The 24,621-nt window shown below is 45.9% G+C and overlaps 1 protein-coding gene across 1 annotated transcript in view; it reads left to right on the top strand.

The window, feature by feature from the left end:
• Positions 1-24,621, top strand: part of ATAD2B (ATPase family AAA domain containing 2B) — a 4,508,062-nt gene that overhangs the window by 1,071,507 nt on the left and 3,411,934 nt on the right. Inside the window, exon 7 of the mRNA XM_044063554.1 lies at positions 12,393-12,551. Within this exon, the coding sequence (XP_043919489.1) occupies positions 12,393-12,551 (159 nt within the window). The remainder of the gene's footprint in view (positions 1-12,392; positions 12,552-24,621) is intronic.

Raw genomic sequence — 24,621 nt, 5'->3', positions numbered from 1 at the left:
TGGCAAACAAATACCTCATAAGGATTTCCATTCCTACTGCCTTCCTTGCTTAGGCCCAGACCACGACGTCCTGTTCAGCCTGTGCTTCCTTCAACCGACGAACTCTTAGACGTCGGTCGGAGTTTGCAGAGGAATTTTTTGGGGCTAGTTTCGCATATAAAATGCCGTCGGAGACTCCGACATCACATTTGGTGAAAAAACGAAAGAACAAGGACCGACACTCGCGGCCCGTGGTTTCGGCTGAAACCACGGTAAGGCCTACCGCGAGTGTCTCGGTTTCGGCCGAAACAGAGTCCTCGGAGATTCCTTCATCCGTATCCACTCAACCGACCACCGCGGCCCGGGAGGCCCCGGCTGAGTCGGCTACCGAGCTACCTACCGAAACCAGTGCCCAGGATATGTCCGACACCATACCTTTGGACATATCTACTCCTGCACGTGGGGCAGCTAGGCCCCCTGCTTCCATGGCCATTAAGGCCTTTTCTAGGGCTAAAGCTGCTAAACTTTCTGAAGCTTTGCCTCCCAAGACTACATCCCAGAGGCCTTCCTCTAGTTCTCAGATCCTCAGCCTTGCAGAGGACCTTATTTCTTTAATTAGAGGTTCACAACCTCACCTGGACAGGGCCTCTCACCCTCCACCAGACAAAAGGCCCAGGACTGAGCCTTCTGACCCACACTCTTCAGATGAGTCCTTGGATGGTTCTGAGTTGTCAGACCACCAGGAGGAGGCTTATTTGCCCTATGAGGATTCTGATGCAGAAGAATCTATCCCTTCGGCCTCCCCTCCTGAAGAGTTTTCCTTTGGTGAGACTTTACACTCCATGAGAGAGCATTTTCAATGGCAAGGTCAGGATTTCTCTGATTCTAGAAAGATTAAGGACCTTTTTACATTTGCCTCAGCATAGGCCCTTAGCTATACCTCCTGTTTTGAATGTAATTGATGATGTGTACAATGATGTCAGTACAGCCCCTGATAGATACTACAGGGTCCCGGATTCTCATTTTCATCTGTATAAAGCCCATTCTGCAGACCCAGAAACTATTACTCTGGGCCCTAAAGGGGTTGAGGCTGCCACTGCCAAAAATCCTCTACCTTCTGAAAGAGAGTCTAGAGCTTTAGAGAGATGGGGAAAGAAGGTATATACTTCTGCAACTCTTTCCGTCAGGGCACTACATTGTCAATTTCATATGATGCAGTACCAAGAGTATTTGTTAGATGAACTGAACAAGAAGCTTTCTTCTCCTGAACCCCTTGGCCGTAACTCCTTCAGGATTTGGTACACAACTCACAGCAGGTTAGTAATCATTTCTTAAAATGTGGTTATGATGCATTGGAGGCTTCATTTAGGTCAGCTATGACTGGGGCAGTTATTCGTAGGCATGCCTGGCTGAAGGAACAGTCTTTGCCAGACCATGTTAAAGCTAAACTCCTGGATGCTCCAATGGAGAAACAAAATTTATTTGGCTTCTCTGCTCAGGAGGTCTTAAAGTATGAAGAAAAGGCAAAATCTGTGCAAACAGTTAAGGATTTCCTACAAGTACAACCACCGAGATTCAGCAGAAACTGGCCTACTAAGAATTGGTTATTTCCAGACTCGGACAGAGCCCAGAGAAGCAGGAACAGACGCCCCAGAGGCAGAGGCCAATCTAGGGGCTCTTACAGAGGCCGCCAGTGGCAGCCTGCCAACCAGAGAGGTAGTGCAACAGCAGCAACAACAACTTCTACACCAGGACAGGCTCAATGACTTTACTCTGATTCCGTCCACCAGGGCTCAACTGGAAGCACCCTTGGGCGGAAAGCTTGCTTTATTCTCGGAAAATTGGCATTATATTACAAGGGACACATGGACACTGCAAATAATAGACAAAGGATATAGGTTCCACTTCCACACTTTGCCAAAAAGAAACGGAATGCCAAACCTACCACCAAATCAGAGGGCAGAGGCTTTAAAGCAGATCAACAACTTGCTTCAAATGAAAGCTATAGAAAAGGTACCACTTTCAGAGCAAGGCCAAGGATTTTACTCCAGACTATTCCTTGTACCAAGAAAAGAAAATCAATGGAGGCCTATTCTCGACCTGTCCGCACTGAATACTTACCTCATTGTGCCAAAATTCAAGATGCTGACACTACAGCAACTTTTTCCCATGTTGGGCAAGGGGTCTTGGCTGGTGACTCTAGATCTCAAGGAGGCATACCTGCACGTCCCTATTTGACCAAACTGCAGAAGACACCTCAGATTTCTTGCAGGATCAGAGCATTATCAATTCTCAGCATTGCCCTTTGGCTTATCTACTGCGCCCAGAGTATTCATGAAATGCCTGGCATCAGTAATTGCACACTGCAGACTTCAGGGGATTCAAATCTACCCTTATCTGGATGACTGCCTTATACAAGCGGACAACAAGGTAAATTTGATAAAAGACTTGGCCTATGCCATCCACCTACTACAGGCATTGGGATACACAGTCAACATCCAAAAATCAAGACTGGTTCCATCCCAAAGGATAACCTTTCTGGGTGCGGATCTAGACACAACCACCCAAATGGCCTTTCTCACAGAAGAAAAACAAAACAACTTCCGGATTACTTCATGAATCTGACAAGACAAGCTCAGCTTACTGCAAGGAAAATCCTGCAGGCCCTGGGTTACATGGCATCCTGCATAATTCTGATACCACAGGCCAGGCTGCATATGAGAAAATTACAATGGTACCTAAGGAGTGTATGGTCTCAACACAGTCACAGTTTGGAAACCTTGATACCAATCATTCCTTGCCTTCAAAAGGAATTCCTGTGGTGGGCTCAGGCCTGCCAGTCCAACAGAGGGTTGCCTTTCAACAAGCCAAAAACAAAACAAACCATCACCACGGACGCTTCAGACCGAGTATGGGGAGCACACATGGAGGGCAACTGTATCCAAGGCTTATGGTCTCAAGGACAGCTACACATGCACATAAACCTAAAGGAAATGCTGGCAGTGATGCATGCAATCGAGGCTTTCAAACCCTTCCTCCATCATGGCCACCTGTTAATAAGGACAGACAACACCACGGTCATGTGGTACATAAACAAGCAGGGAGGCACACACTCCTACCCTCTATGCCGGCTGGCTATGAATCTATGGGAGCTATGCCTGAAACTCAATATCCAACTGCAGTCCCAGTTCGTGCCAGGAAAGGAGAATGCACTGGCAGCTTAAGCAGAACTACCATGGATGCACAAGAATGGATGCTACACCCAGGCATCTTCCAACTCGTAACAAAGACATGGGGAACGCCGGAGATAGATTTGTTCGCCTCCCCCCTCAACCATCAACTGAGGACATTTTGCTCAAGGACATACCACCCACAAGCATGGAGGGTGGACTCTCCCTTTAATGTACAAGGTTCTACTGAAGATCAGGGAGGAACAGCCAAGAGTGATTCTGATAGCTCCAGACTGGCCAAGGCAACACTGGTATCCACTATTGAGGAGCATGTCACAGGCAAAGCCATGGCCTTTCCCACTATGGCCTCTTCTTCTGACGCAGAACAATTTCAAGATCATGCATCCCAACTTAAAAACATTGCAGCTAACTGCCTGGAATATCCCTTAAATCCAAAACAAAATGTTTTATCACAGAGAGTGAAGGACATTATCATGGAAGCTCGCCGGCCTTCCACAAGGAAGACATAATCAGCTAAATGGAAAAGATTTTTCATTTGGAACGCATCAAAAGGCTTAGATGTGACAGTGGCAAGCATGACACATATTCTGGAATACTTAGCAGAACTGTTCCACAATGGCCTTTCCTATTCTTCCATTAAGATTCATGCCTCAGCAATTTCAGCAGGATACAATGTGGATCCACCTATCTTCACACCCTCTCCTCAAGCAATTTCTGAGAGGGATCAAAAATATCAAACCTCCAAGAAAACCCCCTTTACCTGCTTGGGATCTCAACTTTGTCTTGGAGAAACTAACACTTCCTCCCTTTGAACCAGCAGCAACAGCGGATCTTCAGTTTCTGTCTTGGAAAACTGCATTCCTTCTGGCAATAACTTCAGCAAGCAGAGTATCTGAGTTACAAGCATTAATGGCAGTACAGCCATTTCTTATCTTCCATCAGGACAAAGTTACACTAAGAACTAATCCTACTTTTATGCCAAAGGTGGTATCTAGGGTATCCTTGAACCAAGCTATTCACTTGCCTACGTTCTTCCCAAACCCACAGAATAGGGGGGAAAAACTTCTGCACACCCTGGATATACACAGACAACTACGCTACTACTTGGACAGAACTAAAAGTAACAGAAAAACTGACCAACTATTTGTAGCACATACTGCTGGGGTGCAAGGAAAAGCAATTTCCAAACAGACAATTTCAAAATGGATAGGAAATTGCATTTGATTTTGTTACTCCTTTCATGGAAAGTCAGTTCCTGCAAACATCAGGCCTCATTCCACAAGGGCCACGGCCACCACTACAGCCTTCCTACGAGGGGTGGCTACCAAGGACATTTTAGAAGCTGCTACTTGGAGCTCTGTGCATACATTTACCAAACATTACAATCTACCTTTATACTCCAGATCCAGAGCAGGCTTTGCTACTGCAGTCCTGCAGGGGATCTTAACTGCACCATCTTTTTCTTAGTACCTCCTCCCCCAGATTGGCTATGGTATTCTACCCATATGTTATGAATGCAGATGCATCCTTGAAGGACATAGTACAGTTTTGTACCTACCATAAATGTAGATGTCCGATAGGTATGCATCTGCAGTCAGGTTTACCCTCCCTCCTACCCCTCTGTGGTATTCCTAGGGTGCTTACCCCTCTTTTAGCTAGCTGGGGGAATCTATTATGGTGTATTTGTTTGTATATACATGTGTATATATATATATATATATATATATATATATATATAATTTTGCAAATGTTTGGAATTCTATTGCATTTATCCAAATTTAGCCTTCCTAGAGGGCATCTGGGGCAAGAAAAACTGAGGAAAATGGCGTCTGCTGATGCTTTTATACCCCAGACGCTCTGACATCGGGGAAGGTGCGACATCAGCCGAGGCCAGACCCAGACTTTGGAATCCGGCCGACCGAAGGGCTGCCTGAGGCAGGACAACCCATATGTTATGACTGCAGATGCATACCTATCGGACATCTACATTTATGGTAGGTACAAAACTGTACTTTTCATCTACTGATTTGAAGCTGAAGTCTTCTAAAGCTAAGTACCCCATTAGGGATCCTTTTTTCTTGCACTAACCTATGTCAGAAAAAGTTGACAATTGTCTCGCCTGTGGAAAGCAAATACCACACTGAGACTTTCATTCTTACTGCATCACTTGCTTAGGCCAAGACCGAGATGTCCCCCACTGTAGCTTCTGTGCTTTGTTCAATGCCAGAATTATCTGTCTTTGGGCCCTTATTGTAGCTAGATGTTTTCGCTTGCAGTCCTCGAACTTCGATATTGCTTCAGTAAGCCATCCGACAGCAGATCTTCCAAAAAACTTAGAGACAGACAGCACAAGTCCAAACCTACCGACGACCCTCCTGTTAAGCTAGTCAGTTCTCCGGTCCTCAGAGAGGTTCTTTCGAAGCCCCTAATGCCCACTTCTCTGGATTTGCAGGCTGCTAACAAGATACTTTCAGAGTCCGGTATGCTGAAAAACTCTTCTTTGACTAAGGATCCTGCAGTCGTCTCTACCTTGGAAGGGACTGGAGCCACTGAGCAGGCACTTGCTTTCGAGGAAGTCTTTCACACTACCGATTCTTGACACAAACTGACGTCTTCTTTCATTACTACCGGTCTTTCAAAAACTTTCTTAGGATCAGAGTATGAACCACACCCAAGAAATCGGCGACCCAGTCTCAGGCACCTGCTTCCTTGCCTCAGTCTCATGTGCTTAAAATGGTGGAAGACCTTATCATGCTGATTAGGGGAAGCCAAGCTACCCCCTCCAAAAGGAAGAGAGAGATGTCCCCTGTAGTTTTGTCTGAACAGGAGTCCAATGACTCTGATGTATCTGAATATAAAGACATGCAACCCCTCTCTGCTTATGAGGATTCTGATGCAGAGGATTCCATTCCTTCAGCCTCTCCCCCAGAGGATTTTTCCTTTGGGGAAACCCTTCATACCTTAAGGGAGCATTTCCAATAGGAGAGTCGGACTACCCTCTATCTAAAAAGAGACTCGAAATTCTTAAATCTTCCACAGCACAGACCCTTGGCCATCCCCCCAGTCCTGGATGTTGTGGAGGATGTTTTCCTGGAATACAGTTTGACTCCTGACACCCTCTCTCCTGCACCCAGAAAGCCAGATGTACTACAGAGTCCCTGACTCTCACACATTTCTTTTTAAAAATCCTACTGCTGACCATGAGGTAATTTCTCAAGGGGCTAAAGGAATTAAAGCAACCTCTAAGAATCCCACCCCCTCAGATAGGGATTCCAGAGCACTAGACAAATTGGGTAAAAAAGTATACACCTCAGCAACTCTTGCTGTCAGAGTACTAAATTGTCAGTTCCATATGCTAAAATTTCCGCAACATTCCCTGGAACTCCTCAATCATAATTTGTCGTACTTTCCTGCTTGAGCAGAATCTAAAGAGTTAATGCATTCTGCTAGTGAGGTAACTAAACACACCTTGCACTGTGGTTTTGATGCCCTAGAAGCTTCTTGCAGGGTAGCAATCACCAGATTTGTCCTTAGAAGGCATGCATGCTTAAGGAACAGCCCTTGCCACACCATGTTAAATCTAAATTGTTGGATGCCCCCTTGCACAAAGACAACTTATTTGGTACTGAAGCAGAAAAGATCTTAAAAAAGATGGAAGAAAAAGCAAAATCTGTGCGGACAGGTTAGGATTTCTTACGGGTCCAGCCACCCAGATTCAGCAGGCATTGTCCCACCAAGCACTGGTCCTTTCCTCCCCCAGACAGCAGCCACAGGGAATGCAGAGATCTAAGTAATGGACTTCCTCCACTTCAAAACCAGGGAGTTCTAAGCCACCCCCTTATGATAAGAACTCACAATGACTCACCTCCCTCTGCCCACCTTCACTTACCCCTAGGAGGAAAACTCTCCTTTCACGCAAGCACCTGGGCTACCATTACCAACGACTGCTGGATTCTCAACATAGTGTCCCAGGAATACACATTTTCTTTCCACACCCTTCCAACTCCAAAGGGTTCCCAAATCTACCTCCAAACCAGTGGGCAGAGGCGGAAAAGCAAGTCCTTTCCCTGCCCTCTCTATGAGGGCAGAAGAGCACGTTCCTGCAGAACAAAGGCCAATGTTTCTACTCCCGACTTTTTCTGGTACCCAGAAAAGAGGGCACCTGGTGCCTCATCCTCAATCTATCCATTCTAAACCTTTCTGGTGATCCCAAAATTCAAAATGCTCACCCTCCAGCAGCTGCCACCCAGGCTGTCCAAGGATGCTTGAATAATCACCCTAGACCTAAAAGAGGCCTACCTCCACATTCCTGTCATTGGAATAATGCAGGAAATATCTCTGTTTCAGGGCAGGATCTCAGTATTTTCAGTTCTCTGCGCTTCCCTTTGGCTTATCTACTGCTTCCAGAGTTTTCACAATGTTTGGCTCTGGCCATTGTCTTTTGCAGTCAAAGGAATATTCAGATTTACCCATACTTAGACGACTGCCTAATTCAGACAGACAGGAAAAGCTGCTCAAGCACTTGGCTTTGTAAAGTCCCTACTAACCTCACTAGGATACACAGTCAGTGAAAAGAAATCCAAACAGGTACCCACCCAAAGGATTATATTCCTGGGAGCAAGCCTGGCACAGCATCCCAGATGGCATTCCTTACACCAGAAAAGCAAACTTTTCTGACCGCCTACTTCTGTCAACTAGCCACCAGACTTGAGCTATCTGCAAGGAAAATCCTGCAAGCTCTGTGGTTCACGGGATCTTGCATTCTACTCATTCCATATGCCAGAGTGCATATGAGGAAACTTCAGTGGTACCTAAAAAGCTTTTAGTGTCAACACTGTCAAGACCTGGAGACTCTCATACTTATAATACCTTGCCTCAGAAAAGATTTTCTTTGGTGGGCAACAGCATGCTCCCACAACAAGGGACTACCTTTCTCACCACGCCCCCGCCGCCCAAACCCTCACCACAGACTCTTCAGGTTATGCCCAGGGTGCACACCTGCACGGCAGGTGCATACAGGGCCAATGGAGCCCACAGCAAATCCATCTGCACATCAACCAAACAGAGATGATGGCTGTCCAGCACACCTTGATAGCTCTCAAGCCACTTCTCTCCCCAGGGGCACTCCTTATCAAAACCGACATCACCACTGTGATGAGGTATACCAACAACCAGGGAGGGACTCACTCCTACCCTCTATGCAGGCTGGCCATGACCCTTTGGCACACAGCCTCTTCCATGCAACTCCACCTGTTAACACAATTCCTACCAGGTTCTCTCATTCCTACCAGGTTCTCTCAACTCTCTGGCAGACCACCTAAGCAGGAATGTTCTGGACCCACACAAGTGGCAGCTCAACAGAAGAACCTTCACCCTAATAACTCAGAAGTGGGGCACCCCGCAGGTCGACCTCTTTGCCTCACACAACAACCATAAGTTCAGTAGGTTTTGCACCAGGGAGCATCACTTCTTGGCTTGGAAAGTGGATGCCCTGTCCTTCCCCTGGGTCAATCTATTGGTCTATGCCTTTCCTCCACTACCTTTCATCCCCAGGGTACTGCTCAAAATAAAGGAGGAAAAACCAAGGGCAATTCTTACAGCTCCAGACTGGCCTTGCCAGCACTGGAACCCCTTGCTGTGCAGCCTGTCCCCACTGCCACCATGGCATCTTCCTCAGATTCCAAACCTCCTGACCCACAGGGAAGGGGAATTCATGCATCCCCAATTGCAGACACTCAATTTGGCAGCTTGGCTTATTCCTTAACCCCTGATCAGTCTGCCAACCTCAGTAAGCAGGTTCTAGATGTTATATGTGAGGCCAGATGCCCTTGCACTAGTATGCTGTCAAATGGAAAAGATCCTGCACCTGGATTCAGGCTAAGGGAGCCAATACAGCACAGCCCTCAATCCCTTTCATCCTGGATTACTTAGCTGACCTGCTACACAGTGGCCTCTCTTTTTCCTCTATTAAAATTCATGCCTCTGCTCATTTTCCAACTGAGCAGCCACATTTCTCACACCCTTTGATCAAACAGTTTCTAAGAGGGGCTAGCAAATTGAGGTCACCCAGAAGAGCACCAACCCCAGCTTGGGAACTTAACTTTGTGTTGGAAAAGCTGACCCTGACCCCCCTCCCCCTTCGAACCAGCCTCTTCGGCAGAGTTAAAATTTCTCTCCTGGAAGACTGCTTTCCTTTTGACTATCACTTCAGCCAGAAGGGTCACCGAGCACTCATGGCTGTGGAACCCCTCATCATCTTCCATGCTGACGGGGTATCCCTCAGGACTAACCCATTCTTCATGCCCAAGATGGAGTCCACTGTGGCTCTCAACCAATCAGTTCATTTGCCCACCTTTTTTCCTAACTCACAGAACAAGAGGGAAAGGATCCTGCACACTCTAGATGTGCACAGACTGCTCAGATTCTATCTGGACAGGACTAAATTCTTCAGAAAGTCTGATCAATTGCTGGTTAGCTTTGCTGTAGGGACAGAGAGCAAAGCCTTCTCCAAACGTACCATTTCCAAATGGATAGGCACACTGCATCCATGTCTGCTACAAACAACATGGAAATCCTCCCCCCAAGGGGGTCAGGACTTACTCCACCAGAGGAGCCTCCACCTCTGCAGCTTTCCTCAGAGAAGTTCCACCAGGGGCATCCTGGAGGCTGCCACCTGGACATCTGTTCACACCTTTACCAAACATTACCACCTGCCTCTCCTCCAAATCCAGGGCAAGTTTGCCTCTGCAGTCTTGCAGGACATCCTAGCCAGCCCCTAGTTTCCTTGACTGCCTCCATCCATTTCCTCAGCTTTGGGAATCAACCCAAATGCGATGACTGCAACAGTGACACACGAAGAACATAGTACAGTTGTGTACACTTAACATAAATGTAGATGTTTGAGTGTATTCACTGTTGTAGTCCTGGTTTCCCTCCCTCCATCCCCCCTCTACTTTCTTCTCTTTCCTTACAAGGGGCATACTAGTATTTACTTTCTGCTGGTGAGGTTCTTCCTGCCGAACCTGGCTCCCTCTTGGCTCCTGACAGGTTAGGGCAAGAAAAACTGATGTAATGACGTTGGCTGCCTTTCTTTATACTACTGACAACCTGACGTCAGTCCTGAAGCAACAGCAACTGACGCAGAAGTACTAAGCCTCTCATATTCTGGTTGGCTGAGGGCTACCCTAGCAGGAATAACCCAAATGTAATGACTGCAACAGTGAATACACTCAAGCATCTACATTTATAGTAAGTGTACAAAACTATATTTTATGAGGGCTGGTGCGTGCAGACATCACTTTTATGGCCCATGTTACCCTCAGCCACATCAGACGTCCCACGCACCTCAGAGGGACTGAAGACATTTGTATACTGGCTTGGACGTACACAAGACAAGAGGAGTGTAACCCATATGTAGAATAATGCAACATGGAAGAGAGGGACATCTGTGGTTATGGTAAGATTTTACGCAACATTTCTTTCCAAGATTTCCGTCATAATTCTTTCTGTCGTGTCTCTATAAATTAGTAGACAATAGGCAGCAAACTCCATCTGAGGAGTTAGAGGTGGTATGGTGCATTATGGGAAGAGGGAGGAGCTCAAGACTAGGATCTGAAGTCCACTGAAGGCAAGTTTTACAAATCCCATGTACATTATAGTAGATATTGCAGTGCATGCAGCTCTTTCCATCTGTGAGTGCTTAATTTAAATTGGCTGCATGAGAAAGACTGTATTTTTGCATTCCATATTCCAATTAAGAACTTTTCACATTAGATACTTTGCTGTATAGTAATAGCATACCATTGTTATATAGTAGTGCTCCTTTTAAAAGTATCTGATCTGTAACCCATCAGTGAGGAAGAATGAGAAAGGAGACCACATATACCAAGTTATGGTAAGTACATAATTCCTAATTATGGTGAAGATATTTTCTTAATCTTTTCTGAATATTTTTTCCTTTTACTTGGATGTTTATGATCTTTAATATTTTTTTAAATGTCTGTGATGCAGTTCATTCATTTCTTACCTGCCAATGAAAATGTGCTGCATTTTTTTTCTCTGAGGTTCACTGCTGACATTAGAACTGCTATCTCAACTCGTATCACTCTGTTATCAGTTCCCCTGTTTTGTGTAAGCAGTGGTCTGCTAAACTCCAGGAGGACCTGAAAGCCAGCTTGGTTAGGTCACATCTTTGCGACTAGAGGGAACTGGTTACTGGTAGCCCATTGTTCTCTGGCTTAGGTTGCTATTTTCTACTGAGACACCCATTTTTTCAAGGACATCAGTGTGCAGTGATTTCAAAGCACTTGTACGATTAATTCGGGGTCTACTAGTCCTGCAGTGTTTCAGAATTGTTGCATTGCATCTTCCTGTAGATTCTTCAAAGGAGTGTCAAGTTTTCCATCCTGTCATTTAGGTTAGGTAAGCGGCCTCTGGTTGCTCAAACCTGCTCCTCTCAGCTTAACTACTCAGAGCTCTAGCCAGCCCTGGATTTTCAGCAGTGGCAGAAATTCTGACCCAATTCTGGTAAGCTGGCTTCTCTGTCCATAGTCTTTTGATGCAAAGACATTGAGGTAACTGCAGCCCTGACCATGGCCTAGGTCACCTAAGTTTGATAGCTTTGGGTCCGAAGATAGCTGGCAGGAAGGATGGATTTGCCCATCCTTGGATGGGAGGGCTGGGGGAACAGGACCGCTACTGCTGTCATCCCTCAGAGGAAGGGTGGTGTTGCATAGGCATGTGGGGGGGTTGAGTTCAGCCCACTAATGTACCATCTTTGTGTCAGTCCTTGTTTGTTAGTGCATGGGATTGTGCACTCATAGGGAGGGAGTTGTGGGCCTTGCCACGATGCTGGTAGTTTGCCACATCTATTGGGTGGAATTAGACTATTCAAATGTCATGAAATCTGTGGTTCAAGCAATACACAAGCAACCCTCAATCACCTACCATTTCTGTGATTCTGGGGGCTCCCTGCTGTGAAGAAGTAAATGGGCTGAATTTCAGTTGATCTTGATGGTCAGCATGCACAGGGGCAAAAAAAAAATTTAAAAAAAGTTGCATTGAGGATTTTGAGACCGTTAAATTTGTACTAATTCCAAATCTGACCCTTAGAAGAATCATTGTGTATAATGACTCTTTCATGGGCACTGCTAATAGGGCAAACATACAAGCTATGTTTAATGCGTTCTGCATATATGTTGGTGTCTGTAGAATCTCAAGAAGAAGAGGAAGAGGAGGAGGAGGATGATGAGGATGAGGATGATGATGATGATGAAGATGAAGTGGATGAAGAAGCAGAAGAAGCTGAAGGAGAAGAAACTGACAGACCTTATAACCTCAGACAAAGAAAAACTGTGCAGAGGTACCAGGCACCCCCTATAGGTAGGTGTTAGAATGCTTCTGATACATTGTAGTGGCAATGTTAGTATTTCATTGTGAAGGTTAACATTTTCTTTGTTTTATTGGGTCCTAGGCACTTAGTTTCCATTCTGGTTGTAGTATAATTTTATATTGGGAAATTTTTTTTTTCCATTGAAAGCAAGTTTTACAAATCCCATATACACTATAGTAGATATTGCAGTGCAGGCAGCTTTTTCCATCTGTGAGTGCTTAATTTAAATTGGCTGCATGAGAAAGACTGTATTTTTGCATTCCATATTCCAATTAAGAACTTTTCACATTAGATACGTTGCTGTATAGTAATAGCATACCATTGTTATATAGTAGTGCTCCTTTTAAAAGTGTGGATGTTTAGAAAAAAAAAATGCAGAATGAATATTCTTTCAAATGGCATCCACAAAATTAAACTGTGTCCTTCTATTCCTGTGTTGCAGTATTCTTAGTGTGGGATTTCCCACGTCAGGCGACCCAAACATCTGCTCCTGTAGAAAAGCTTCAACTTGGCTGTTGCAGTTGCATGGGACGTCACACATGGGACCTTAAACCAGGGACCTTAAAGGTGACGTCTGCACACACACACACACACACACACACACACACACACACACACACACACACACACACACACCTCAGAACCTTTCAGCCGCAGCAGACTGTCACATCGTGTGCCTCGCTCCTTCACCACAAGACATCTAAAAGCGAAGTACCCCGCTGTTTTTTTTTCTTCTTTGACCTCTTGCTAAAGCTTGGTTTGTTGTAAGCTTTAGCTGATGTCAGCAAAAAAGGGCAAATCCCAATGCCTGATACCCCATAAAGGTACACACGACCGTTGCATTTTTTGCCTAGGCCAAGAGCACTATCACGCCACTTGCTCTATTTGCCAATCCTTCATTGCTAAGACCCTATGCAGCCGTATACTAATTAGCGCTAAGGGTGGATCCCATTTTGGAAGCCCTGGCTGAACCTCCGCAGAAGCAGGCCAAGAGTCCTAGGCCCACTTCCAATGCTTCTCTACTTTCAGACACCCAGCTGCCGATTTAGGAGTTGAGGGACGTCCGACAGATCTGTCTACTTCAATGGTGACCTTCGAGGAAGCCGCTTCGCATTTGACAAGCACACCCACGGAGCTTACCCAGACTTGGGCTACGGTCGAGGGGAAACCAGACACAGCCGGGCCTCTGACTGCGATCCCTCCTTTGGATAATGCTACCTTTAGCCAGGCATCCGATTCCAGGCCTATGACTAAGACTACCCCAGTTAAAAAGGCCCTCAGCCTCTTCCCCATCTACTCTTCCTCTCCTCTGTCCTAGGCCTGCGTCGGTCTCCTCTCTTCCACTGCCTACTTCACAAGACAGGAAAGTAGAGCAAGACCCTTGTTCATCTTCTGATGAATCAATATCTTACACCTCCCAAATAGCCTCTCCTCAAGAGTATTATTCCCCAGATGAAGAATCCATCGAAGGGAACTCCCCTCCAGAGGCGATCACCTTTGGAGAGACCATAACCAAAATGAAGGAATACTTCTAATGGGGCACCTCACAAATGTCTGATACTCAAGACACCAGACTCTTGGCCACCTGCTCCTAAGAGGCCAGATCGCTTCTACAAAGTGCCTGATGACCAGAAATTTCTATCACTTGATAAGCAATCCAGACTGATTCTGTCTGCTTCTCTCTTACCTACAGACAAGGACAGCAAAACCATGGATAGAATTGGAAAGAAGGTTTACATCTCTTCCACATTGGCCTTTAGAGCTGTCAACTATCAAACCCATATGACCAAATATGCTCTGGACCTTGTCTCACAAGCCTCTACTCTGCTGGCTTTTACTCCAGATTGCCCACTAAATCTCACATATCTTCCAAACTATCTCTGGCTGCCCAAGTAGCCAGACACTCCATTAGATGTCATGATGCTGCAGAATCCTCTGCAGCCTCTGCCACTGTACTTAGAAGATATTCATGGCTATGTCTGCAACACTTAACATAGGAGTTCAAGAGTAAAATCTTAAATGCCCTTCTGGACCCTAACTTTTTGTTTGATAAACAGTCAGCAGATCTTTTAAAAAATCTACAAGGAAAGAATAAGGAATTGCAAGACATCAAGCATCTTCTGTTATCGCCTATTCCCAAATATTACAGGAATTACCCTGCCAAAGCCACCTTTGTCAGAAGAAACCCAGCCTCAGCTGGACCTACCTCTTCCAGACACAGAAGAGGGGTCAGAAGACAAACCCCATCCAGGCCAGCAGTCTCTCAGCCCCCCACTAGACAGGCCTTTCAGGACAGAGAAGGACCCAACAATGCATGACTGCCTTGCCCACCTCCCCCTTTCAGCCTGCCACTCCCACTGCCTAAACGTTTGGGAAACCATCACTACAGATAGATGGTTACTAGCTATAGTTCAAAAAGAATACTTCCTGTCTTAGAAAGAAAGGTCCCCCTTAAGGCCCCCCCCCCAAGAAATCAGAGACATCTCTTCCCACAGAGTCTGCAAGGCCTTCTGAACCTGGGTACAAATGAACTTGACCCTTCAGAGCAGGAAGGAAAAGGGTTCTATTCAAGACTTTCTGGTCCCCAAAAAAGATGGACCATGGAGACCTGTTCTAGACCTTTCCTTTTTAAATCTATTCTTGAAGGGTTCCCACCTTCTGAATGTTGTCCCTACAAACTTTACTCCCTCTTATACCAGGCCAGGCTTTCATGGCCACACTCGACCTGAAAGAAGCCTATCTGCACTTACCCATTCTACCTTCCCACAGGAAATTCTTACACTTTTCTTGACCCTCCTCTCACTTCTAATTTACTGCATTGCTCTTTGGTTTGTTCACTGCTCCCAGAGTGTTCACAAAACGCCTGGCACCTATTGCAGAACACAAGGGATTCAGATTTACCCCTACCTGGGCGACATCCTGATCCTAGCAGATTGCAAGGAATCCTTGCTAATCCCTCTACAGTTCACCATTTGCCTAGTTCAAAGGCTGGGGTTCACCCTCAACTTCCCAAAATTTTCCTTGACCTCAGAACAAGACAAATAATTTCTGAGTTGCAGGATCAGAACAGACGTAATGAAAGCCATCCTTCCCCAGGACAAAGTCAGCTCCCTGTCCTCCCACTTCAAAACCCTTATGCAGACCCAACAGATAACTGCAAGGCAATTCCTATGAACTTTGGGCCTAATGGCAGCCACCATTCCCATGCTACCACTAGCCAGAATGCACATGCGAAAGCTGCAGTGGTGTCTAAAAATGTATGATCACACCAACAGCATCATTTAGAGCAAGAAATCACACTTTTGCCCTGCCTACAGTCAGAGCTGAAATTGTGGTTTCAGCAAATTCAGCTGAACCTGGGCCTTCCACTGCAGTTACCCACACCAAACCAGCTCATGCATATACAGATGCATCACATCTAAGATGGGGAGCAACATTGTTAAACTAGAGAGTTCAAGCCAAGTGGCACCCTTCCATAAAGAACAAACGTAATGTGAGGGAAATGACAGCAGTCCTTCTGGCACTGAAACCCTTCCTCCTTCTCTTACAACCAGGTGTTCTTCAAATAATAACAGACGGACAACACCACAGTTATGTGGTACCTCAACAAGCAGGGAGGGACAAAAGCATACCACCTCTGCAATCTAACCTTATTAATCTGGGACCTAGCCTCACAACACAATTTGTCCCTTCAGGTCTCCTACATCCCCTCGCAGGACAACAAACAAGCAGACCTTCTCAGCAGGACATCCTCTCCAAATCACAAATGGATGCTGGCCAGGAATGTATTTCTAGATATTGTCCACCGGTGGAGAACACCAAGTAGATTTGTTTGCCTCCCCCCAGAACAGACAGCTGCAGGCGTTCTGCTCCAAAATCCACTCCCCACTAGCTTGGAGAGTAAACACATTCAGCATTTCTTAGAAGGGAAGGTTTCTTTATGCCTTTCCACTCTTCCCATCAGTTCAGAAAGTCCTCCTGAAAATCAGGAGAGACAAACCAATAATCTTGCTGGTGACCCCCTACTGGCCAAGGCAGCACTGGTTACCCCTACTCCTCAATCTAGCCGAGGGCAGTCACCACAAGTTACCCCACGAAGTGGACCTTCTGACACAACAGAAGGGAACTCTCATTCACCCGCACTTGCAGATGTTGGCACTGACACTGTGGGTGTTTAACTTCTAATTTCCTTCAGGCACCCCTACTCAGAGGATGTGCTTTCAGTCTTGAGGGATGCCAGGAAACCTACTACAAGGAAATCTTACTTGGCTAAATGGGAGAGATTTTCCAGATGGTGTCTGGACAAGGGCAGGGATCCATGCATTGCAGATCCTCCCCTAGTTCTTGCCTGTGTGTCAGCTAGTCAAGTGGGGACATTCATAATCTTCAGTGAAAGTCCACCTTTCAGCAGTCTTGGGCTGCCTGCTTCTAGACCCTCCTCTACTAGCCAGGCTCAGTGTTAAGCTATTTTTAAAGGGGGTCTTGCACATCAGCCCACCAAGAAAACCCATCCCACCACCCTTTTACCTGAATTTCATCCTTTAAAAACTAAGTGTCTGCCAGTACGGCCACTCTGCAGATGTGCACATGGAATACAGTTCTGCTAATGTCTATAACTTCAGCCAGAAAGGATGGCAGAATTGCAGACCCTAATGGCCTGCCCTCCATACACTACCTTCCACAAGGACAGGGTAACCCTACAAACCAACCCTTCTTTTATGACCAAAGTGGTCAACGATCTGTCCCTAAACCAATCTGTTCATCTAACCCACCTTCTTCTCCTCTGCCACTAGTGAAAGTGAGAGGATACTCTACTCCCTGGGTGTACACAGGCAGCTAAGGTTGCTAAGGTTTTATCTAGACAAAACCAAATCCATAAGGAAATCTAATCAACTTTTTATTTCCTTACACCCCAGGGCCCTGGGCAAGGCAGTCTCCAAACAAACAATTGCATGTTGGATTAGGAAAACTATTTGCCTATGTTACTCTCTCCATGGCAAAAACCTCCCACAGGGTGTAAAAGCTCACTCCACCAGGCCAGTAGCAGCCTCCAGAACCTTCCTAAAAGGCCTGGACACTGCATCCATCCTGGAAGCAGCCATATATATGGTTCACCATTCACACTTTCACCAAACACTACAAGTTAGACATTATTTCCAGAGCAATTCTGCAGGGCTTTGTGCAATCTGCCTTTTCTACCTCCTCCCTTCCTTCCTTCTAAGCTGTGGTACTCTCCCACACTAAGAATACTGCAACATAGAAGTAGGACATAGAATAGTTGTGTAAAATCTTACCATAACCATAGATGTCCTTCTCTTACATGTTGCAGTATTCCTTCCTACCCACCTTAACCCCCTTATCTTCTCTCTCTCTTTACTGACCTGTCTTGGGTCTCCTGTGGCCATACACTATTCTATGACCATTTTAACCACCAGATGGCTCTATAATCCTATTGCTGACATCACTTGTTACTCTAATGGGACCTGTCCTGCTGGGTTTTAAAGTTTTCAGGTCAGTGCGTGCAGATGTCACATTTAAGGTACCTGGTTTATGGTCCTACATGTGACGTCCCACGCAACTGCAACAGCCAAGCTGACACTTTTGTATAGGAGCCAGGGCTGGGGTAGTCTGAGGCAGGAAATCCCACACTAAGAATACTGCAACATGAAAGAGAAGATCTATGGTTATGGTAAGATTTTACACAACTATTCTTTCTGTGCAGTTGAGCCAAGGGGGTCAAAATAGGTAACCGTATATGATGATGTCCTTCTATTCCCATGAAGCAGTATTCTTAGTGTGGAATTCTCCACCTCAGGTGACCCGAATGTCGGCTCCTATACAAAATCTTAAGCCTGGGTGCTGTGTAGGTATGTGGGATGTCACACATAGGGCCATAAACCAGGGGCCTTAAGTGTGACATCTGCACGCACAGACCTCAGACCTTTTCTGCCGCAGTAGAACGTCAGATTGATCGCATCTCTCCTCTACTGTCAAGATGTCTAAAGCTAAGTAGCCCGTTGAGGATTTTGTTCTTTTATTATTGAACTTGATTGGCTGACTTCCCTTTAGCCAATGTCTGTCAAAAAGGGTAAATGCCAATGCAGATGCCAAATTCCGCATAAAGACTCGCATGACCATTGCATTATTTGCCTAGGCCGGGAACATGACCATACGTCCTGTCCCATTTGCCAATCCTTCATCCCAAGATGCTCGGAAGCCGTCTGGCCATCCTTAATCTTAGAAAACCAGAGGCTAAAAAAGTTGACACGATGGATCCTGAGTCGGTCACCTAGGTAGATCTGCCACAGAAAAAGGCCAAGATTCTTCGGCCAACTTCCTCTGCCTCTCCGCCAGTGGATGCCCCGCCAACCGCCGATATAGGGGTTGAGGGATATTCGCTAGAGCCATCTACTTCACTTATTCCCCTTGAGGAATTAGCTGCTGAGGTACCGGCTGGCATCTCCACAAAGATTACTCAGACGACGGTCTCAACCGAAGTCGAGGGGGAATCGGGCTCCACCGGACGCTCGACTGGAATATCAGAATCCGAGGCCTCAGCCTTAGCTCAGGCCCCAGAAACTAGGCCTTCTCTCAAAACTACTCCTTTGAAAAGGAAGCAGAAAACTAAACCTATATCTTCTCTTGCTGAGGAATTACCTGACTGGCAGTCTTTCACTCTGTGTTTAATGCAGGCCTTCATGGATCTTAGGCCCTCGGCCTTCTCTCCCTCCATCATCTCTGTCCTTGGCACAAGGCCTGCCTCCGCTACTTCTATTCCCCCACCCACTTCTCATGAAAGAAAAGAGGAAGAGCTTTATTCTTAATCATCCAATGAGTCCTTTACTTATCCATAGGACATCACTTTTGGAGAGACCATTACCAAAATGAAAGAATATTTAAAATGGGATACTTCCCAAAATGACAAACTCAAAAAAGATATTTTGAGTTAATTCAAGTTGAATCCCCCTCCTCTTCTGCCATCCCTCCAGTTATACCTGCATATCTGGATGCATTTGCGTCAGCATCCAAAAATCCTGATTCTCAGCCACCAGCTCCTAAGAGACCTGACCATTTCTATAAGGTGCCTGATGACCATATATTTCTTGTGAAACCCCCCTTGGCAGACCTGGCAATGATTGCTGTAGCCGCAGATAAGCAGTCAAGACTTTCCCATCCTTTTCCTTTCTGCCTACAAACTAGGACAGCAAAAGTATGGACATTCTAGGCAAGAAGATCTATACCTCCTCCGCCTTAGGCTTCAGAGCTATTAATTATCAAACACACAATGCCCTGGATCTGGTATCCCAAGCATCTACATTCCCATCCTTCCTGCCTAACTCCCCTAACAAGACAGAGTTACAATCAAAACTATCCCTGGCATCTCAGGTAGCCAGACATCAATTAGATGTAGCTATGATGCAGCTGAAACATCTGCTAGGTCTGCTGCATCTGGATCAATGCTACGCAGATACTCCATGGCTAAGACTTCAACCCTTGTTTGATGTCTTCAAGTCCAAAATCCTTAGTGCTCCACTAGACCACAATCTCCTGTTTGGCAAACAGTCTGCGGAACTATTTAAAAACCTTCAGGAGAAAAGTAAGGAGCTTCATGGAATTAAACACATTCTGGTGTCTCCCATACCAATATACTACCAAAATTATCAAGCTAAGACTACCTATGTGAGGAGAACTCCCTCCATTGCTACACCTCCTTCTTCCAGGCACAGAAAAAGAACCAGGAGACAGACATCTTCCAGACCATCCTCTTCTCTGCCTGCTCCCAGACAGCCCTTTCATGACAGAAATGGCACCAACAATGCATGACTGCCTTGACCTACCTCCCCCTGTCAACTCGTCTCTCCTGCTGCCTGGCCCTTTGGAGAACTATCACTACAGATTGCTGGGTTTTGGCAGTACTGCAAGAGGAATACTTCCTTTCCTGGAAAGAAAACCCCCCAGCACGGGGGCATTCCATTCCCACTCAAAAACCAACTACACCTTATTCCTCAAATCTTGTAGGATCTACTGACCCACTGAACCATAGAGCCTATCACTCCAGGACAAGAAAGTAACGGTTGGTACTCAAGGTTATTTTCTAGTACCAAAAATGGACAGTCCTTGGAGGCCAATTCTGGACCTGGCCTTTCTAAACCTCTTCCCGAAAGTTCCATCTTTCAGAATGTTATCCCTCCAGACCCTCGTTCCATTATTGCCAGCCCAAGCATTCATGGCCACACTAGATCAGAGGCCTTCCTCCATATCCCCATCAAACCCTTCCACAGAAAGTACTTAAGTTTCACTGGGCCCAATTCTCAATTTCAATTTACTGCCTTGCCCTTTGGTTTATACACTGCAGCCTAGGTCTTCACCAAATGCCTTGCTCCAGCCATAGCCTATTGCAGGACCAAAGGCCCTACCCTTACCTAGACTATATCCTCATCCTTGCAGCAAAAGAGCACACCCTAAAAAAACACCTGCAGTTTTTCATATCCCTACTGCAAGCTCTGGGTTCATCCTCAGTCATCCCCAACACCACAAAAGGACAACATTTTTCTTGGGTGCAAGATCAGAGCTGACCTGATTAAGGCATTCCTTCCTCAGGACAAGGTAGTTTCCCTTACAGGCCACTTTCAGGACCTGCGCTAGGTCCACCAACTATCAGCAAGACAATTCCTGCGACTTCTGGGGCTGATGGTGGTCACCATTCCTATGCTACCCTTAGCCAGGATGCGTATGAGGAAGCTACAGTGGTATCTGAAGAATGTGTGGTCCCAACAAAACCACCCTCTAGAGTTCCAGATTCCCTTCATACCCTGCCTAAAGACAGAATTATGGTGGTGGATCCAACAAATTCATAAGAACCCAGGCCTTCCACTCCACCTCCCCACACCAGCTCAGCATATGCATACAGATGCATCAGACCTGGGCCGGGGGGCTACCACGAAAGGCCTCAGGGTGCACGAGAGTTGGCAGCCATCCCAATGGAAAAATCACATCATTGTAAGGGAGATGAGTGCAGTCATTTTGGCACTGAAAGCCTTTCTTCCCATCCTACAGCCAGGTCCTCTTCAAATCATCACAGACAACACCACAGTCATGTAGTACATCAACAAACGGGGTGACCAAGTCCTATCTCCTATGCAGGCTAATGATCTAGATTTGGGATCTAGCCTCCAAAAACAATTTATTCCTGCAGGCAGCCTACATCCCATCCAAGGATAATCACCAGGTGGATGCTCTAAGCAGATCATCCTCTTTGCATCATAAGTGGATGTTGAACAGAGAAATTTTTCTAGACCTTGTCCACCAGTGGGGAACATCGCAAATAGATTTGTTTCCCTCCTCCAGAACAGACAGTTGAAAACGTTTTGTAGCAAGAATCACTCACCACTAGCTTGGAGAGTGGACACCTTCACAATTTCATGGAAGGGACTGTTTCTATATGCCTTTCTTCCCTTCCCTCTCATTCAAAAGGTCCTCCTGAAAATCAGGAAGGACATGCCAAAAATCTTGCTGGTGACTCCCTACTGGCCAAGGCAGCATTAGTTCTCCCTTCTACAATCCATTGCCAAGGGCAATCACCACAAGTTACCCCACAAGGTGCACCTTAGTCGCACCAGAAGGGAACACTCGTCCACCCTCACCTACAGATGCTATGTCTAACACACTGGTTGATAAACTTTTAATTCCCTTCAGACACCACTACTCAGAGGATGTGCTTTCAGTCCTGAGGGAGGCCAGGAAACCTACTACAAGGAGATCCTACATTTCAAAATGGAATGAATTCTCCAAATGGTGTCTCCAAAGACTGAGAGATCCCTTTCTAGTGGGTGTCCCTCTAGTCTTAACTTGTGTGTGTGAACTTGTCAAGGCAGGACTTTCATACTCAAAGTCCCACCTGTCAGATACCTTTGTCTGGTTACCCTTGGACCCTTATTTACTCTCCTGGCTAGACGTTAAATTGTTCCTCAAAGGGGTCTTGCACATCAGGCCACCAAGGAAACCCGTTCCACTGCCTTAGGACCTGAACATCATCCTAGAAAAGCTCACACTGGCCCCATTCAAACCAGCCAGTTCTGCGACACTTGAAATGTCCACATGGAAAACAGTCCCGGCAAGAGGCTGTTGCTGGAACCGGTATGATGTCTGTTTTTTGAGCTACCTAATTAAATTATTTGAGTTTTCAACCCATCTGTGCTGGACATTTTTGTTTTTCATTGACTGCCCTGGTTGGTTTGGTCCGTGCACATCTGTACATGCAGCTGTTACTCGGATATTCTTCGTGTTTCACTGTTGCAGTCATTACATTTGGGTTATCTGCTTGCAGGTAGCCCTCAGTCGGCCGGATTAACAGTCTTGGGTCCTGCGTCATTTGCTGTCCCTTCTTCCTTGACGTCAGGTTGTCAGGGGTATAAAACATGCAGCCTACACCATTACATCAGTTTTTCTGGTCGTGCGGTGCCCGAAGCAGTTCGCAAGTGCCAGTCGGCTGACTCCTGGAATTTTCGTTTTCAAGTTTCAGAACCGAAGTCTTCAACTAAAGCTAAGTACCCCATTGGGGAAACTTTTTCTTTCTCCTTACCGATGTCAGTAAAAGTTAGTAATTGCATTACTTGTGGAAAGCAAATACCTCAAAGATTTTCATTCATTCTGTATTCCTTGCCTAAGCCCTGACCACGACGTACCTTACTGTAGGTTATGTGCTTTATTTAATCAGCGTGCACTATACATCATTGGTATATTTTCGCCTCTAAATATTTCGGTTCTCGGTTTAATTGTCCAGAAATGTTTTCTGTTAGCCACCCGACTACCAGGATTCCGAAAAAACGCAAAGATAGAGACAGGCCGCCGAGGTCCAAAACCGCTGATGACGCTTCTAAGCCAGTCGCCAGTTCGCCGGTACTCAGTGAGGTGCTTTCGCAGCCCCTGAAACCCGCTATTTCTGATTCGCAGGCCTATACTGAGACACATTCGGAGTCCGGTATGCCGCAAGATGCTTCAACTATAGTACCTGCAGATGTCGCTACCTTGGATGGGTTCAGAGGCGCTGTGCAGGCACCAGCTTCTGAGGGTGTATTCAGGCCTATGGACTTGCATATTAAACCACACCTCCTCCTTCACTTAGGCCTAAATCTCGAACCATGCCTAAAAAAACGCCACCCAGGCCACATGCTCAGGCCTCTTTACCTGAAAAACAAATAAGAATGGCTGAAGATGTAATAACTCTAATCAGGGGTAGCCAACCCTCCCCCTTCTAAGAGGCGTAGGACTGAAGTTGTTTATGAATCTTCTGACCAGGATTCTATTTTTTTCCAATTCTTCTGATGATCTGGATTTGCCTTTGTCTACTTATGAAGATTCTGATGCAGAGGACTTTATCCCCTCTGCTTCCCCTCCAGAGGATTTTTCTTTTGGTGAAACCTTACATACTCTCTCTCCACTGGAAAAGCCAAGATTTTTCTGATTCAAAAAAGCGGCTGAGATTTCTTACTCATGCCTCAGCATAGGCCTTTAGCTATCCCTCCTGTACTAGATATTGTTGTTGATGTTTTTCGGAATCTAGTTTGGTTCCTGATTCCTTGTCTCCTTCTCCCAGAAAACCTGACAGATACTACAGCGTCTTGGAGTCACACAAGTTCCTTTTTAAAAATCCTGTTGCAGATCCAGAGACCATTTCTAAGGGATGCCAAGGGCATTAAGGCTTCTGCTGCTAAAAATCCTACCCGTTTTGACAGAGACTCCAGGGCTGAATAGATGGGGTAAGAAGGTTTACACTTCGGCAAACGTGGCCATTAGGGTTTTAAACTGCCAGTTTCATATGTTAAAATATCAGCAACATGTTATTGGATTGCTTAAACAGAAAATGATGTTGATTCCTGATTGTATGAAAAATAAAAAAATTACAGGATTTAATGCATTCTGCTGAACAGGTTAGAAAACCTACTTTGCAATGTGGTTTTGATTCATTAGAGGCCTCTTGCAGGGTTGCTGTTACTGCGTCTGTGCTCAGAAGGCATGCTTGACTTAAGGAGCAATCTATACCTGTTCATGTTAAAGCTA

This window comes from Protopterus annectens, chromosome 2.part1 (genome assembly GCF_019279795.1).
Source record: "Protopterus annectens isolate FY-2018-M chromosome 2.part1, PAN1.0, whole genome shotgun sequence".
Lineage (NCBI taxonomy): Eukaryota > Metazoa > Chordata > Ceratodontiformes > Protopteridae > Protopterus > Protopterus annectens.
Note: the sequence above shows the minus strand (reverse complement) of the source record. Positions and strands in the feature narration are given on the sequence as shown.